Source organism: Hakea prostrata, chromosome 10 (genome assembly GCF_041222555.1).
Source record: "Hakea prostrata isolate BN-2017 chromosome 10, UWA_Hpros_2, whole genome shotgun sequence".
In the NCBI taxonomy this organism is placed as follows: Eukaryota; Viridiplantae; Streptophyta; class Magnoliopsida; order Proteales; family Proteaceae; genus Hakea; species Hakea prostrata.
Window position 1 is genome coordinate 44,647,824 of NC_142609.1, and position 19,799 is coordinate 44,667,622.

General features: G+C 37.4%; 2 protein-coding genes across 3 annotated transcripts; both read right to left on the reverse strand.

Moving 5' to 3' along the window:
• Positions 1–531: 531 nt before the first annotated feature.
• Positions 532–9,820, reverse strand: XRCC4 (DNA ligase IV-binding protein). Of its 2 annotated transcripts, none has more exons than XM_089137499.1 (6): positions 9,585–9,820; positions 9,360–9,502; positions 8,999–9,127; positions 7,391–7,513; positions 2,138–2,533; positions 532–841 (listed from the first exon to the last, which is right to left on the reverse strand). In XM_089137499.1, exons 1-5 carry the CDS (start codon positions 9,748–9,750, stop codon positions 2,138–2,140), a joined length of 957 nt encoding a protein of 318 aa, XP_088993625.1. In that variant the 5' UTR covers positions 9,751–9,820; the 3' UTR covers positions 532–841. The 2 variants fall into 2 exon arrangements, with proteins under 2 accessions (XP_088993625.1, XP_088993627.1); XM_089137501.1 differs by having other exon boundaries at positions 2,121–2,533.
• Positions 9,821–10,766: 946 nt separating this feature from the next.
• LOC149003344 (uncharacterized protein At2g34160-like) lies at positions 10,767–12,660 on the reverse strand. The gene is made up of 5 exons (XM_089138083.1): positions 12,455–12,660; positions 11,791–11,839; positions 11,392–11,454; positions 11,246–11,310; positions 10,767–11,116 (listed from the first exon to the last, which is right to left on the reverse strand). The coding sequence occupies exons 1-5, from the start codon at positions 12,587–12,589 to the stop codon at positions 11,024–11,026; spliced, it is 405 nt and encodes a 134-aa protein (XP_088994209.1). The 5' UTR covers positions 12,590–12,660; the 3' UTR covers positions 10,767–11,023.
• Positions 12,661–19,799: the final 7,139 nt, after the last annotated feature.

Sequence of the window (19,799 nt, forward strand, 5' to 3'; positions counted from 1 at the left end):
TCGGATTGTGGAGAAAACTTGGAAAGCTTACCGTGAGCTATGGAGGATCTTGCTTCCGATGTGCGATGGTGGTTTGGGTGTGGCTAGGGTTTGGATCCCTCCGTCGGTTTCTACAATCAAGATCAATCCAGACTTCTCGCTTTCTGCAATCGACAATCTGGCAAGTCTGGGTTTTGTCGCAAGAGATTGTAGGGGTTCTTGCCTCCATGCAACCTCAATCCCTTGCACTGCTTTTTCTTGCCCTACTTCTAATTAAATATCCATTTACCAAAAAAACGCGAAAAAAAAAAAAAAGAAAGAAAGTATCAAGCATACATCCTTATGTTTGTAAATTATTTAAGTTATATTTTTCTAAATTTTATTCTATTACTCTTACATCTCCTATGTTCCTTAGTTCTGCTAGAATAATGAAATTAAATAATGACTTAATATTTTACTGTATTTTCATAATTCCCAAATACAATAAAAAAGGATAAAAACACGAGAAAGAAGAGGAAAAGAATGATTAACTTTTTAATTGTTTTTTCTCTCTCTAAGAAATTGCAGAGTAAATCTTTTTTATTAGGAACACAGTGTCATTAGTCAGAACTATTTTAACCATACATACAAAATCAGACTTCTTTCATGAAGATACTAATGTACAAAAATCTCTAGGAGGCCATCCATATATACATATAGATGCCTCTCATTCCATGCACCCAAAAACTGCTTCTTGGTAATCTGTCCATTCCAGATGTGATCACTGATCACACCATTGTCCGTTGCACCAAAAAAATCACCATTGTCTATGCACATCCATGCCCTTGATGGAATGTCCTTAGTTCTCATTCTCGAGTCTCCCCTACAAAATCAAGATTTATCATTAAAAAAGAAGAAGATATGATTGACAAAAATATATAGTAAAAGAAACCAAAAAGGTTCTTGATCTATAATTTTTCATTTTTTTTTTACTACAAAGTGTCTAAAGTGTCTTCTTGGTATTATAAATCAGTACCAACCATGTCAAGGTCAACAATTTTCCATGCAGATTTAGTTTGCTAAGCTGGACCTTTCAAATTAAACCCATTTATCCAATGGTAGCGGTACAATTGGAATAAAATGTGACACACCAACAGGATGTTTTGTAATAAAAAAACCGGATAATAAACATGTAAGCATGCAACACCAGGTGACGTATACCTAATTTTAACATTATGATGCGTTCATGGCACAACATGAGAGACTTGGAAGATTCAAGTCACGTTTTAACCTATCAAAGACCTTCTATAAGGGTACAAGAAAACCAACACAGGCAGGAAGACGGTTCAACAGAAGTGGATTTGGGCCTAATTGGAATTAAAGAAACCCAAAATAGGACAAAATATCCAATAAATTCAGCTCTGGGTCGTCACAGTGAACGTTTGTCATCCGGGTACCAGCTTGTTGGGTTCAGGTTTCTCTATAAAACAGAACTATACATGTCCTACCAAGTGCTATATTGTGCTAACCTGGAGGTTTTTAGTGCAGCTCACTTCAGGCTAGTGCTGTTGAGCCTAGACCTCAGGAGGTTTCGACTTCGATACCTCCCTGTTTCTTACCAGGCTTAAGAATCTAACCCACAACAAGACAGGATAGAAAAACGAAAAGCAGCAGAAGACTACAGCATTGAACACCAAACCGGCCAGCATAAACCTAAGCACAGCCGAAGGGAGAATCAATTCTAGCAGGCTGGACCAAGGACCAGCTATTTCATGCCATAGACAAGCTGCGAACCTAAACTGAACAGCTTCAGCTCATGAGGCTAGGCAGCAAGGCCGGCAGGCATCCCAGCCAGAAGAGTATGAGAGATGGGCAGTCGGGGGATACAGAGAAACACTAAAAACCAGACTCAGATGTCCAAGCAACTAAATTGAGTCCCAACTCTGTATGAGTAAAACACCTCAATCCCCACCCCCACAAAAAAGGGCTTACACACACACCGCCCCCCCCCCCCCCCAAAAAAAAAAAAAAAAAAAAAAAGGAGCCACGAAGAGATCTACAATTATCCTCCTGATCCAGAATAAAGATGCAGCTCCCTTGAATATCTTTACACAACCGAAATAGCAAAAAGAGGCTTGATATGTTTGTCTGATGCAACTTACTGTTGAGGACAGATTACCTAGTTGAGTGTTTTTCTCTTCCGACTCGTAGCCTTAGTTGGTTGACCTTTCTTTGAGGTGCCGGGGTTGTTTTCTGATAGCTCTTCATCATTGCTTCCATTATAATCCTCAGTTTTGTCAGTGGACTCATCCTCTTCTGGTGGTGATTTACTGGTAGTTTTGCGTGTTTGTCTCTTCTGACTCGTAGCCTTGGCTGGTTGACCATTCTTTAAGGTGCTGGGGATGTTCTCCGATGGCTCTTCATCACTATTTTCATCATTGCTTCCATTATGATCCTCAGCTTTGTCAGTGGACTCATCCTTCTCCAGTGGTGATTTACCAGTAGTTTCTAGCTTTGCAAGTCGGTCTCGAAGCTCTCTCAATTTTGCTTTCTTTGAATTCAAAATCAAAACAAACTGAACACAGGCAAGAGGAAAAAGTAATGCCCTGTGAGATGCAATTATTTACTAGTTTTCCAACAGCACTGCCAACCTACAGCCAAAGACTTAACCATAAAACATAGAAATTCATATTATCAAGAATGAAACAAATGGGAGAAATTGGTGCAACAGCACAACTGCAAAAGCAATTATAGTCATTTCCTATGTCCGTCTGGGTGAGCAGAAGATGAAGAAACACTTGTCCAGTCCATAAAATGTCCAATTAAAGGTGTAGAGTGAACTCTACTACACAAAGAAATGTCTTTACCAAGAATGGAATAGGCATCATTTCTAAACCCAAGACATCATTAATGGAAATTAACCCAAGGTCGAAGTAGACAATAGAAGAATATCGACGTAGATTCAAGGTTTAGATAGCAATACAAGTGCAATAAGAAGAGGTGGTCAGCCAGCAGAAGCAGCCATCTAGGCCTGTATCAAGCCCACTTGCAGTTCAAATTTAAGCCCATTAAGGACCCTTCCATATAACTTGTGGAGAAGGATGCAAGAAGATCCTCTTAGTTATTTGTTACTATTTTAATTACTAATTAGTAGCAGATATCAGCTGGTACGTCACTACATATATTAGTTAAAAGTCATTAGAAGGTAGCCCAATGAACCCTACATGCTATGTTGCTTAGCTGCAATTTTATGTGAAACAGTTCCTGTAAGAAAGAGTTAGCTATCCATTGGGAAACTGGACTGACAGGTTGAGGCCCAGGTGAGAAATCCAGCTCACATCCTTCTATTTCTTCTTCATTCTCTGTTCTAGTTGTGAAATTTCAGGTATGCCACCAGATTTTCTCAAGTTGAATACTACTACTGTTTTGATATTGTTTGAGGTCTGTTGTCATCTTGCACATTGCCATTGCACATGTACAGTTAATACAAGCCTACTGCTTCTATTTCTGCCCATCCTGGCCAGCAACAACAGAGTTTGGAAAGCACGATTTTGAGCAGATAAGTATGGGGTTTGTGTGATTTTTGGCTTGTGGAGACAAGGAAACATGTGGAGAAGAAGCCTAGAGGCAAGGATGGTGTGGAAAAGAAGCCATATGAGTTGATGAAAAGTTGAAGATACTGGATGAGTGTTTCTACTGTGATCCTCCTTTTTTAATTTGTATTACCTTTCAAGTGGGTGCCTGTTTGATATAAGTTGTTGGGGTACTGGCCTCATTCTCTTGTGGGTGCAGAGATTTATTCCTAATACAAAGCCCTATTAGGGCATTACTCTGTGGACGTAGACAGTCACTCACTGTACTTGAGATGCTCTGAGACAGCAGGTATACTGAGAAGCAGCAAGCATATACATATTCAAACAATAGGATGCTGGGGGGCAGTATAGAAATAATAAGAGACGGCACAATATGCATACTGGAAGTCAGCTTTTCAGTTGTGAGAAAAAGAATTTTGTGACCCTCATAAAAGAAACAAAGTTTAACTCAAAAGGAAAAATATCACAATAGCTTTGCGTGCAAAAGCAGAACTCTTTCATTTGGCGACAACATTTGTGGAAGGCCAAGCTAAAAGATAGAGATAAGGAAGACTAATAAGGTTTGCAACTCAGGGCTGGCAGAAACACTGTCGATTGTCCTGCATGGTCTGGGTCATCAACCAGAGCTGCAATCTGCAGATAATAACTAATTCTAGCCACTGTAATTTAGGACTAGGCCAATGAAGCTTTAACATACTGGAAGATCCCGAAATAGCAGTTCTGCCAGAACTGGCTTACATGCAACCCCAGTCCATCAAGATGAAATTGTTAGTTAACGCAATTCATAAATGGCCATATTACCCCTTCACTTTTGTAGTTTCATCATTTTACCTTTCTCCTCAACCATCCATTGCTCCAATGCCATCATCCATCTCACCCTTTTTTTTTCTCCAGCAACTTGCACATTTCTTAAACTCTCAACTCCCCAATCTGCAAGGAGTAATCTCTCCAATGCGGCGATCTTCGAGTTGCAAAACCAACCAACCAACTTGGCAACTCTCACCATTCTGCTAATGCATTAATCTCTTCAACCATGTGTTGTAATTGAGAGGTCCATCCAACTGCCGTCCCAAAATCAAAACTTTGAATTGAAATACAAGGAGGTTCAAACTCATGCCCAAATTCAAGTAACAGCTCCTTTGGTACAGAAATCCTCTGATTTCACCCCCCCCCCCACCAAATCATATTTCCTTTCCAACCCTTCCACCACACCTTCCTTGCTGGGAGAATGGAAAAGCAGAATTAGTTAATCTAAAAATCAGTTATTCAAATCATATATGGCAGCTGGGAAAAAAAACGAGAAGGGTCAGGCAACAACCTCATCATTTTCTAATAAACTAATACTGTTTTTCAATTAATCAAACCATGTGGGCTGAGATTCCCTGTTTTCCATTTTCTCAGGTAATGCTTGGAGGACTTAGACAGCTTCTCTATGTGCATCCAGTTTCACAAGCAAGACATGATCTGTCCTTGATCTTATCTAAATAATAGAATTACTTGATGGATTCAACATTAACACCAAAAATGGCCCAGACAAATTGTTTGTTGCTTTGATGTATCCAAATAATAAGGGGAAGAGCTTTAAGCCTTTGGCTAATGTATGCCTACTTGACATCTGAAGTAACCAAATAACTTTTGAGGGAATGTAGAATCTTAGGTGCTGTGCTTATAGAAGGCATTGTTCATACCAGGTTGGTGAGCCATGATATCGTCAATGTGAAGGTTCCTCGTCCAACAATCACATAATACTTATTTGGAGTTAAATAATGGTAGAACCAGAAATAGGGGTGTGAGCAGAGATGGGAAGGGGGAACCAGCAGCAGAGGTATGGGAGAGTTGCAGGAGGACAAAGAAGAAGAAGAAAGAAGGGGACAACATTGTCTTTTACATTTCAAAATTAACGCTAAAGCCGTCAGCGGTGCGGATGCAAATGTTCAGAGGGGCAGTTTTAATCAGAGAAAGTCCAGGGAAGGACCAATAATTTGCTCAAATAGAACTGACGAGGAAAACAGAAACTAGAAAAGAAGGGGATAGATGGTTTGAGTTCCTCGCTCATACCCAGGCATCTCACATCGATGTATTTCACCTAACATAGGACTCTCTCTCACACTGCTCCACAGTCATCGGTAACTAGAAGAAAACTTCTCTTCGTTGAACCTTAAGGGAAAACAAACGTCTCAACGCATATAGGTTAATTATTGCTATGACTACAAAGGAAATAACAGAAACAGAAAGTCCCTTACAAGTTACAAGTAAGACATGAGACCTGTACCGTGAGCAAAATGAGATCCTATTAACTGAAATTAGAAAAGAGCTACAACTAAAGGTTACAAAAATAGAAACTACTAGGAAGCCGAAAGAAATAGCAAGTAAACAAAATAGAAATTATTTTCTACCAAAAGGGTCCCTTATGCAGTTCGATTGTGCAAAACCAGCCTCAGGTGTAGGGATCCACCCTCCACCAGCACCAAAAATTGTGGATATAGCTTTAGGTATTTTAAGTTTTAATTAGCCTATTAGTTGTTCTATTCAACTCATTACCATGAGTTTCTGATCTGAAAGTCAGCAAATTTTCTTCTATTCATCTAGAAGATCATATAAAATGCACTTTCTAAAAGATCTCTGTCCTGTCACAGTTGAACTACATCATCCGTTAAGTAAACTTTATCCATCAATACAAATTTCATACCATTGACACCCTAGTTCTCAAACTTACCAGTTCCCCCCCCCCCCAAAAAAAAAAAAAACCTATTTTTTCATATCTCACAATTCAGCAATCCAAACGATCTCACATTTGGACCCAAATCAACCTCTCCAGCACCCTTATACTCGATCCAGCTTGCAGCCCTATCTAACCATTCTAAACCTAATTTCTTGCAAAATATTCCATTTTGGAAACCCAAAACTCTAACCCAATTTGCTAAAAAAACTCAAATCCAGCATTCAAACTGCTTCTGTGGGACCCCAATCCATTACTGGCAGCTTTCCCATCATTAACTTGACTAGATTGAATCATCAAATCCTAGTTTTAACGTACCACTTCAAATCAACCATAACCCTAATTCTGTGATGCCCAAACTTGTGACCACTCAAGATCCTAGCTTGCTGGTTCTTTGGTTGAATCTTATAAACCTAGACCTGCATAGTGCCACTCCAGCAATACGCAAATCTCCAAGGCCCATAATATCTGGCCTACACCATTATTCACATGTCTTGAACTGCATCACTGTGAGCCCTCTTAAGCGACTGACAACACAAGATTGACCCAACAGCTTGAATGTAAAAACAGATTATAGGGCAGTCAATCTGTACTAGCCAAGACGATATTAACCTGAAGCTGCAGAGAAGAAAGATGCCAGAAGTTCTAACCAGGAGCTAAAAACATTTCGATCTTAGATCTACTTCAATCTGAACTTGGGAATCATTCCTAGATCAAAGCCAATCCTAACTAAGTTGGCAACAGTTAAACATCTAGGATGATGTCTTAATGAATAAACGGTCAGACCTGAAAATGAAACATGCAACAGCTTCTGTAGCTTTCCACCAATCAGATAGGAAATATCCAGTTATTCATGAGGCAGAAAGGACACTGAACGGGGAGATTCAGAAGCTTAAGAAGCATTTGGAAGACTTACTGAAAAGAACCACTATAAAAATGGAAGCCAGTGGATGCTTCTCTTATAGCTAGAGAAGGCAAATAACTAACATATATGGCTACGGTAGTTGTTCTCACCTTTCTAAATAAATGCTCCAACTTTGCAAATAAATTTTAAATAGTTAAATAGATGAAGTAATATTGATAAAACAACATCCAAGGACAATTAATATTCATAACACACCTTAGAATAGACTGCAGATTCAAATTCTTCCTTCTCACGGGAGATCCTCTCAGCTAGTGCCAAAGATTTTTCAGCTTCGAGTTTCATTCTTTCGAATGAATGGGTCTTGCTAACAACTTCTTCCTATCAAGATAAACCAGCATAAATTTTATTCTCCCTATAAATCTTTTGTTTCAGTCAACAAAACATCATAAACAGATAACTATGAGCTCAGGATAGCTTCATATACATAAGTTTTAAGATCAACAGTGTAAACCCATCAAGAAATTTGTATTTAGTTAAGACAAAATTTAAATATACACATGAAATATTGAAAAGGAGCTGGTAAGCCTGGCTTGAGTAGATAATTATATTTCCATTAAGGCAAGTTGAATTCCTCTAAACACAAAATATTGAAAAAGAGCTGGAAGGGCCAAGTCAAGTGCTGTTCAAAACTTCATACCAATTTCCTTTCGTAAGCAAGAATTAACATGTAATTCCCGATTTCCTTTTCAAAGGATTCAAATCATGGTCTGAGGTCTTATGAGATCTCACCAGGATCTCGTATTTTTGAGACCTCTAGACAAGATCTCATACGAGTTGAGTTGATACCAAAAAAATACAATATCTTGGTCGAGATCTTGGATCTGCAAGATCTCAGCTCAACCTAGTCTTTATTAATTACCCCATCTTGGTCGAGACAAGTCGAGATATCGCTATCTCGACACTCCTTCTCCCTTCATCTACAACAAAGATCTCTGATTTCGAAGCTAATCATGAAGCATGGTAAGCGTTCTTCCGAGACTTCATCTTTATCAAAAACTATGTGCTATATTGATTGAGGTGGTGCTAAAGCAATAGAAGTTGGACAAGCAATGTGCTATATTCATTGATTTTACTATAGTACTCTTGTGATGTAACTGATAAGTACATTGTTGTGCTAATGTAAAACTGTGAATAACTAAACATGTTTGATGTACTATTTGACTTTAAACCTTTAGCAAGTAATTGTTGTGTAAATCATGTTGTATAGGTCAGCCTGTTCAGTCCTTCAGCATATTGGTTTCAAAGTTAAAGTCAGGTTGGAACTCATACATACGCTTGTTTCTCGCAAATCTAAGGCCACCAATGTGTTTACAATGACTAAAATAGGCTAAATACCAAGATCCAGCCCAAGCGGAGCCTTTAAACCCATCAAGATGGGCCCTCAAGTTGGGTGGAGTTGACCGGGGATCTTTACCACATCTCGGCCAAGACCTTGTGAGATCTCGGTTTTTGGGGGACCAACATCCTTGTTGAGATCAAGTTCTCAAACCATGACTTGAAAGGGGAGCCAAATGCAAACTTTAAAATTTCAGGGGGTCTGGATGAAAAAACAACAACTAAAATGTGAAGTTTGCAAGGCGTGAACACATAACAGCATCTCCAGGTCAAAGTTATTTTTCTGATTGTAGTAACAATACAGCAGTTGTACCAACTGGCATACTCAGCATATGAACAAGCTTAACAAGTAAGGGAAGAAGAAAAATAATTAAATGTAACAGGAAAAGAAATAAATGCAATTGAAAAGAAGAGATCCAGAATATATTTTTTCTATAGTTTTCAACGAGAGCAGATTCGCAGTCTTACACTTAACCGTATATTTGCATCCATAAGAAAATCCAGGATTTGCAGCGTAGTTTTCTTATTATCAGAGGACGGTTGACACTTCCAACGCCATTCTAGCTTAATTCCTTGTTTTTCAAAAGTCCATGACAACTGCAAAAGAACAACCCCCAAGTCAATACAGACTCACATATAGAGATCATATATTACTGTATTCTCAAACCTTGATGGAGGCATTATATACGCATTGATCACTACGTACATTTATAACCCAAATAGGAAGCATCCAACATTACTAACTACAATTAGAAGTAGAAATTTAAGGACGGCAAGCATTAACTGAATGAATATGAAAATCTTAAAAAAGAAGTGGAGAACTACAAACCCTTTTGGAGCCATCTCCAGCTTCCACGAATTTGTAAACGGAATCAGGCTGTTGAAACCCTAGATACCGCTCGGCGGTCTCGATGTATTCGGAAGCTGATTGGTCCCATTGGGTTGCCCTATCTCGAACTTCAGCTTCTGATGCTGTTTAGCAGAACAGATGGAGTAAATCAGCAAGGAAATTGTTAACATCAACAGTAAGTGATAGTGAGAGACCAAGATATACCGTTGCAGATCCAAGTATCGAGACCGTTAGTGATAGAAAGATCGAAATGAGACTCGAACCAAGTTCCCTTGACGAAAATAATATCTGATTGCTGCTGGACCTCGCCTTCTTGGCTTCTTCCAGGGATTTCAAGTCTCAAGCAGGTATGCCTTGGCGATGAATCCATCTTGTTTTAAGCTTTACTCTGCTTGGTTACCGTTACGCGTCACTCTCATGGTCAATAAGGTTTTTCCTCCCGCCACTTTCTTTGTATGGCGAACTCACAAAACTTCCTTTGGCGGTGCGACGTGGACTCACGGTCCTCAAAACCGTCAGCCGGAACTGCGGCTCTTCGACCTGAGTCACGACTTTGACCATTTTTTTTTCTTTCCTATTTTGGTACAAAAGAGCTTTTGGAGGGTGAGGAATCAGCTCATGGCCTTCCATGCACTTTCCACTAACATGTATAATTCAGGAAGAGGTTGATTCATGACTAATCACAAACATACAATTAGATGATGACTTCTGTAACATTAAGGGTGATTAAAAGTGAAAATTGGTTATTACCTAAAAAATGTAAATAGTGGAAGTGGGTGTTTAAGGGAGCAACAAGAACAAAATGCATTTGATAATGTTTTCATTTCGGAAGAACATTTTTTGAAATTTGACATTTGATAAAACCTAACCTGTTCTGAAGTATTTCCCATAAACTCATCATTAAAAAAAAATCTAATTTTTGAGCAAACAATTTGGTTATGAATTTGGATTTTTGGTGACTGGGAAAGAAGTCTACGTAGAATTTCACCAACCTGGGTGATCCTTATATTTCATGTTACACAGGTTTATCCCTTCTTTTCCATGAGTTTCTGAGATTCACCTTAGCAAATGGTTCTTTAAACCATTACACCCTGTGATCCTTTTACTTAACTATTCATCCAGTGCCTTTTCTCCAAATAAATTTGGTGCATTCATCTGATTGACCTGATTTCCAAAGTTAGTTCTGTTGCTTCATTCCTAGTTTAATTAAGGGGGGATTATTTTGGCCAATCTTGAAATAACTGGTGGCAAATTATGATTACAATTACACCTTACCCTGCTCCAAATGATTAAGTAGAGATCATTTTGAGCAGTAGCTTGTAGAAAGTTAACAGAGTTAAGAAGGCCCAAAAACGAAAAAAGAGAACATGAATCATATAGGATCAATAAAAGCTTCATTACGCAACCACTATCTTCATCACATGTGTCTAGTAATCAGAATTCAGAAACAGTACAAAACACCCAGGAATGGGGTAAGATGAGAATGAAAATCGAGTCTATTAAATCTCTGGTTCTCTTCTCATCTTTCTCCCTCACGACAGCAACAACAGGAAATTTACGTTTCCTATCTGTTCATCAAGACCTATTGAAACAACGTTTATATTACAGAAAGCAAATCTTAGTATCGCTGCTACATGCTAGCATCATTCTTCTTTGTCATTTGCAACCACCTTCGGTGTAGTTTTAGCAGTCAGCCCATTAGAAAAACTTTCAGTTTTCACCAGCCATATCTCTATCTACAAATCAGTAGGAGAGAGAGAATGTGTTACTAGCAAATAATGGAGAAGCTTATGTAGTCCATTTCAAAATGAAAACATCAACAGCATTTCTGTAGGGTTGATACAAAATAAAATTCAAACATTCACCTTAGCTTTCTGAACCATGCGGCCTTTGTTCTCATCCTTCATGCCGACTGTAGAAGTCATAATCTCTGTTGAAGACTCAGAAAATTATCAAGTTAGTTACGTGAAGAAAATGGATTAGCATGAAGAGGGAGTTGGGTGTTTCTTACTCTTCTGGGTAGCCAGTCCATTGTTCTTCAGAATTTCAGCAATTGTGACAACCGTAGTGATTGCTGATGCAAGAAAAACATGTCAATAACAAACAGGAATTCAACTCGGCATTTAGAACTTTTGGCTTTCAGGGTTTAAATTCACATTTACTGGTACTCAGTCCCTAACAACCGGAACTGAAAATGATCTAAGGGGAACAGAGTTTAAGAGGGGTGGGAATGATGGGAATCAAATACAAGAAGACTAAAGAACAGAGTATACAATATATAGTTGATAATACGAGAAGTCTTATCAAGAAAAGATAGATAGGAGAAAGACACAAGAGCAGAAAACTATTATACAATCAAGAGTGTATGAGAATACGAAGAGACCAAAGAACTGTTCTAAGTTAAACGTACCCATGCCCAAGGCGGAGAGCTCAACCTCCTCGTGCTGCTGCATATACTTCTGCGAAACAGAAGAAAAGTTGACATGAGAATAGATGTTGAGCATTAGCTAGAAACAGACCCAAGCAACAGAAAGAGAATATTCAAATGGGGGCTAAAGCGATCCAAGAATCTTGGGATGAAGATCGAAACAATCCATTGCTTCCAATATCTATAGGGTATTTACATGCTACTTACATGTACGCGTAAAAGATTTCAATTATCAATGATGCAATACATTACATTACAGAGATTAAATGAAGCACAAGAACTATACGAGCCATTTTCCAAATGACTTCGAGGCAATTCCATTCGTCTCGAATTAAGAAAAACAGGGAAAGAATACAAAGGCCAAAATTCAAGAAATATTGATCAAAGTAATCCCCATTTTAATGCACTTACTTTTGACATCTCTCCATTTCATGTCAGTAACAAACTCACACTCAAAGAAGTAATCCAAAAGCAGATTCGGATCCAGCAATTAACAGCGGATAAAAGAAACGACGACAGAAAAAAGCATTACAGAACAAGAACTAGATCAGACATAGATCTGTCAGAAAGACAACCCTAGTTTTGGACAATCCAGATAGCGAGACACAGAGAGAGAGAGAGAGAGAGAGAGAGAGAGTTTGATTACCTTAGCGAGATTGACGTAGAAGAAGAGAGGCTTCTTGGTGCTAGAGACCTGAATCTTGTTTGACATCTGCCTCTCAGGGGCTCCAAGCTTGGCCTTCACAGTGGCACTAGCGTCTGCGACTGCAATCGTCTCCATTAAAACCTCGTTATCGCAGTGTTAATTCTTTCTTTGTCTCTCGAACACTACACTATCGTTAGCGTGGGCGAAGAAATGGGGAAAATCAAAGACTTATGAATCGGTCTTGTTGGTGGACGAGTATATATACTCACTGGTCATGGAATCACGACCAATGAAAATTAACCACTTGGCTGTCCTGGATAGGTCCTCTACGATCGGAGCGTTCTTGGCAGTTGGAAACAAAATCATACGGTTATTTAGTTCATCCGAATGACACTTTTACCCCCATTATTGTGTTTTTCCTTTGAAAACTAAAGCTTATCCAGAATCCAGATCACTTTGGACTCATTTAAGGTGAAGCATTGGTACTTACTAACTGATCCAACTCCTTGAGGTTACTTTCGTCAATTTTTATTTATTTATTTTTTGGGTTAAAACCCTCATTAATTATTTTTGGGGGGGAACAGGGAGCTTATATTAAAATCCTCGTTGTTTTTTTTAATAACAAACCGTCATGACCAATAGATGACCTGTGCATGCCTTCCCCTGGAAGATGGAAACGCCAGTTCACCTTAAAATCATAACAAACGCAACCATAATTTTTGAAGTATACATTTATTGTTCATTTTCTTCAACCATGGCACGGAGTTGAGATGTTCCTTTGGAGGGAGGTTAGCTTTGAATGCGAGACCCACAAAATGAGGTAACTATATACATCATATAAATGATACATAAATATGTTTAAGGGTGGAAGACTAATAAATGAGGTAACTATACATCATATAAATGATACATAAATATGTTTAAGATCGTGGGTGGAAGACTAAGGTTATGTTTGATATGATTTTGTGAGTATACAAACGATTTTAAAGTTGCATTTTCACAACACTGGAGAAAATGCAATATCTATATTTCATTAGTTGCTTGACCTGACTGTTATTCAAGAGAGTTTTGTTAGAACTCAACTTCTTAGTTCAATGAGGAACAAAACCAATAGTGATTGTATTTTATTCTAACTATGATTTATCTCCAACTTGTATTAGTTATATAAAGATAATTATTAAATACACATATCGGTAACCTGATGAGATGAAAGCTTTCATATATACTATGGACATAGTTTCCCTACAGAGGTTGAACCACATAATCCTTGTTTTTTCAATATAAATATGTACATGAGTTGAGTCGTATGATAATGTACCCTCCATAAGATATTTGAACACCCCCTTATTTTTTTTATTTTTTTGGTAGTAAATAAGAGCTTAGTATTACTTAGAATAGCAAGTAAATAGAGTAGCGGGATCTATTACATTTAGTATCTTATTATAGTCTATGGAGAACATGAAAGCTACGTGGTTGAACCAATGGTGGAGTGTGTTCTCCCCAAAAAGCTTAAAGCTAATATCATTAGTGATACTAACAATATCAATCAAAATTGGGACATGAGTTATTGGCCACTTCTTGTGATTTGGTGGTTAAAGTAACTCGAGCACTTCATTTTCATTACACCATATGTCATGTATTTGAATGTTGTTAATTTGTACTTGGGCTATTCCATCCTTTAATCCAACCAAGAGTGTTTCACTGATGTTTCCCTTCCCTAGTCCTCCTGTGTTTAGATATTTTAACTGGCCTTCCCATATTAATCCCACACTCCATCCTGAGCTATCTAGTTCTGGATTATGTAGCCCTGTACCACAGCAAAGTTGAACACAGATTTAAGTTAGTAAAGCTTTTACAAAAACAAGTATTCGGTCTAGATACCTCTACATATGTCATGTGATTTGGACCTTCAGCCATGTCATGTGGTTTAAGATTTAGATCATCAATCCAAATTGAGATGTTTTTTAAAACTCTCATTGGGTTGGGATTTGTTTTTTCAAACAGCTTGCTATTCCGCTTTTTCCAAACAAAATGAACACCGGCCCCCTTATTATAAAGACCATATTGACCCATGGTGTTTTTACCTCCAAAATGAAAGTTTCTAGCTTATGGTCTTAATGACATGCACTCCAAAGGCGACTACCTACAAATAATATGTAAATGTAGCACTCACAATCTCGTCAACAAAACATGCATGCTTTGGCAGGAAAACCAAAAAACTAAAATTCATTTTAAAAGTTGTTAGAGCCACTATGTACCAACTCCTCTCTTTGTATAGAAGACGAAGAGACACCCATAAAGAGATATCTCAAGATGATATGTCTCAATTCATGTATTTTCCTTTGAGACTTATTTGTTAGCCACCCTCTCCATAGAACACTCGTTAGCTATTTAGGTCTCTAACATGAAATAACGTCACCTTTAACGCTTATTTGTAAAGCATAAAAAATATTTTGAATCCCACATTTTAAAATTCCAACACTATTTCACTTAAAACCAGCCCCACTCAACTTTTGCTTCCAAAAAAAAAAATTTCTTGTTGCCTCGAAAGTGTTTCTCGAAGTATAAATTGTTATAAATTTAATTTATATTGCAAAAATACCAAAAATCATGGCAGTTTAAACAGTTTTCAGCCAAATTGTTTGCTTCTTAAAGCAAGAAACAGTAGGAATTGTTTTTTCAGTGTATTACCAAACAAATCTTGCGTTTTCACAACAAAATAGCTTAGACTTGATTGAACCACACCTTGGACCAATTCCAATCTATGTTGGAAGAGATTATATTTGGATTATCAAAACTCTTGACTTTGATCTCTCTTAATCTTTTTAAAGGTCAGTCTACGCTACTTCCTATGAGTATCACACATTAATATGCATTAATATGTTGTCATCGCAAAAATAGCTTAGACAAGGGCACAGCTCCCTTAGGGTCAAGGGGGACCCAATTTGAAGATTTTCTCTTGCCCTTCTTATTTTATAAATTTTTGATAATAAGATTCCTCTGGCCCTCTTTCCATGCATGAAATATCAGTATTTTTTTTATTTTTTATTTTTTTTTTTTTTGGAATTCGTCCAAAAAAAATATGAGTATCTAAACTGCTCCATGTAAGTATCATGCCTATCAATATGCATTCCTTAATTTGTAGCATTCTTTCATTTTTTTTAAATGACAAAAATAACCTAGAGGGGTGGTTGATGTTGATTTAACCTTTAAGTAAATTATTTTTTTACCTGGGTAAATAATAGGTAAAAAAACTTATTTGCTGCGATTTTATCCCATATTGAAGTTGGCACTCTGACTAAATGACTAATAGTTCGTCCGTAACTCAACAATAAGACCAAAGTGGTAATTTTATATGTATATCTGTTTGATGAACTTGATTTTAATTATAACTTAAAATTAAAGAAGGGTAAAATTGACATTGTACACTAATTAACACCCACCCCCTCAAAGTCCACAATATTGCCGAATTTCTGTAGTTTCGGTTCCTAGAGAACCTAAACCAACTCCAAACCTCGACATGGCAAGATATTGCCAAAATATCGCCATTTATAGCTCAATTGGCGATATATCTCCGATATCTTGACCTTGGTGATGTGGCCTCCATCATGGCTAGTAATTGGAACCAAAAAGCCATTTCGATTTTCTGCTTCGACGGTTCCTCTTTTTGCTGTAGATTAATATTGTAACAAAGAGATTGTGGATTATTTGCCGGATTTTTTCTTGAGACGCTCTCTAACGAAATCGTTTCGAGCTTTTATGCATGCCTACTGAGGAGCAATATTGATGAAAGAGAGATAACCGCCGACGGCGAACAAAGTAGCCCTAGCTAAGAAGCAGCAGATGATCACTGCCAACGACTTGGGAGCAGAGGGGGAGCACCAAATCATCATGCGTAATTTTTTTTTTCTTGTAATTGATCCTTTGGCATTATCTTTTATTAGAATGACTCTTCGAAATTGATTAGGGCTTTAACATTTGGAAAAGATGTAGAAGTCTATATAACTATTTTTTTCACATTCTTACCCATGACTTCGCTTACTCTGTCGCCAATCACTTTCTCCACCAGCGAATTTCTGGCACTCCCAACCGTTATTATGCAACGACCTCGACGATATTTCAGCGAGATTTCGCCATATCGCCCGGTTCGCTAGGTAGCAAACCGGCGGGCGATATGGGGGGAAATTTCACACCCTGCACCCCCTCCCTACCCCAACACCCCACCAAAAAAAATATATATATATATATATCTCAACACCAATTGAAATGAAGAGGCAATAGTAATTTCATAAAATGAGAAGTTGGACGTTTAATTTTACTATATTACAAGGGGCATAAGTAAATATCTCTAAAATTTAACCTACTAACCTAAATTCGATGGAATCAAATTAACCAAAATACAGTAAATTGAGGATTAAGATTCGTCATTGGTTGAATAATGATGTGATAATGTGTCCATCTTTACTAATTAATCAAGAATAAGACATTAAGCGATAGGTTGTGACTTGTTATCATGCTCACTAAACAGATTAACTAACAGTCAACCACTTGCAAAGGAGTTAGAACTGAAAGCCAAAAAAAATTAAGGCAACATATGAATAATAACAAAAGAATTGGTCAGAAGATGCTCAACAGTTAAGAATTATCCATCGGCAAGATCTTTTAAGGATTTTTTTTTATGTGCATTCAATGTCATAATGCTTTTATCTAATTAAAATGTCTACCTCTCAACGAATTTTTAAACATGTCTTAATCACTTCTCAAATTAAATTAAATTTCGAATTAATGTTATAATATCAATTATGTCGTTCACATGTTTTGTGAGTGTTGAATGAGTCGGTGGGTTTTTTCTAATAAATTTGAAAAGGAAATCATTGTTTTAAATTTTAGTATTTAATTTGATGAAATTATCACTAATCAACGGGACATTTAATTTCAAATTGGCATACCAGACAAGCATAATTAAGTTCATCCATAATGGTCATTTTGTTACAGCAAAAGTGCAAAATAATAATTGAAAACATAATTAACAAGGATTAAGCAAGTAAATATGACAACCACGAGCCACACAATGCTCATTAGGCAAGCCTGATTCTCACACATTAGAGGCTCTAGATTGAACTGATTTTATGATTTCGTTGACATCATCAAATCACACTCAAAATCGCGGATCCTACATCATTGTCAAAAGCAGGTTTTCTCTCATATCACGGATTGGATGAAGTCAAAGCTTTCCGATTGGCATGAGAAGCTTATCTGCTCGGCAAGAAATGAGGTCCTATTGAAATCTGTTGCAACTAGTCTTCCATCTTATGCAATGTCAGTGTTTTTTCTACCTAAATGTGTTCACAACACTCTAAGTGGACTTGTTCGGGATTTTTGGCGGAGAAATAATGGTGTACAGGGAATTGATTGGCTGAAGCGGAGTAAGGTTTGTTTGTGTGAGAGGGATGGAGGTTTAGGTTTTAGGGAATTTGGGTGTTTTAATCAGGCCCTGTTGGCGAGGCAGAGCTGGCGACTGTTAAATGATTAATCTAATCTTTATGCTGTTGTAGTGAAGGTGAAATATTTTCCTAATTGTTCCTATCTAGAAGCTCCTGCTATAAGAGGGAGTTCATTTGGGGGGTGGGGGGTGGCAAAGCCTCCTAGTAGGGAGAGATCTTATTGCCAAGAGTCTTTAAGGGTATTGGCAAGGGGGCTTCCACCTAGATTTTTGAATACCCATGGGTACCCTATCCCCACGATTTCCGAGTTCATGCTTCAATGGGCTCCAATTTCCTCCCCATGGTATCGAATCTCAATAATTGACAATTTAATAATTGGAAGACATATTTACTGAATGCTTCATTTTTTGTAAAAGAGAAAAAGTCTATTTAGCTTATGTCTTTATTATCGGTGAACATAATGGAGAAATCGGTAAGGTCTCTCTCAAAGACGGGACGCTTTTCAGTAAGTCAACATACTTTCTCGCTGTCTCTATAGATTCGTGCTTCTTAACTGTCCCTAGTAATTCGGCACCTACTCGATTTTGGAAGTTTATTTAGTTGGACATCCAAATTTTCTCCACTCAGGGGCCCAAATACTGATATTTCAAACATGGAAAGAAGGTTACTAGCAAAAATTTCAAAATTTAAGGAAATAAATGTAAGAAATTCAAAAAATTGGATAGAAGGACAAATTCTGAAATTTCACACATGAAAAGGCACTATAACTCTATAATTAAATAAATAAAATAAAATAAAATAAAAAGCAGAAAGTTTTAAAAATTGGACTCTTCATAGAGTCTTACCATTGGGATCACTCGGGGGGTTTTTTTTTTCCTCTACAGAGGTTTAAGTGTGTAGGGGTTCCATACTATTTTTTAGTGAATTATGGTACTCTCAACTCTCAAGACAATTTAAGATTTAATTTTAAATTAAAAATTTGATAAATTATAATAATTAATTCAAAAGGAGAGAGATTTATGTATTAATATAGAAGTCAATAAAAAAAAATGTGGCTTTATCAACGTGGGTTAGCGATAGTAAATCATGGCAGGCATAACCATAATGGTGTATTGGTCCACTGTTCCAATACATCTACTGTCCAACTAACTAACCAACCCCACTAAAAAATATACCAATCCAAAGGACGAAAGATTTTGATTGGTTGCATCACCGACCGATTCTGATACTACTTGTAGAAACCGTTGATTTGATTAAGACGGAAGTGGAATATTATATTAGCTAAGGACATTAAATGTCCTGATAAAGCATATAAAGACACGGAGCTGGCCGTTCCGTCAGACTCACGGATTTGACTACGGACCAGTTTACGAAACTGACCTCATACCCTTACTTTATTCAACTACCAGATATTTACAAAAATTAGATTAATTAGGCAAAAATGACCGACCAAGCGTGTTGACTTTTTCCCATTCTCAATGAAAAAAAATAAAGGTGGTGGTGGTGGGTGAAGAAGATGAACTTTTCTCCTACTTTAATTCAAAGTTCAAACCAAGAAGCCAAAGGAAAACTTTAAATGATTTGGGCGCCATCACTCCACCATCATCTGCGCCTAAGATTTTGCAATCTCCTCTTGACCCAAAAGGTTTGGTCTGGTTTGGTTTGATTGAATTTTGTTTGGTTAATTTGATTATTCAGATGTTTTGTTATTTGTCTTGAGAATTGACGAGGTGAAATTGATTTGCTTAGTAATGACAAACACCTCTTAGTGAAAATGTCATATGTAATAGTTACCATCCCATAGTTTTAAGGGATTTGGCTTTGAAAATCCTTTAGGACTAGATATCGTAATGATATGAGAAAACCGACCATTATAAGCCAAACCAACCACCATTATTTGA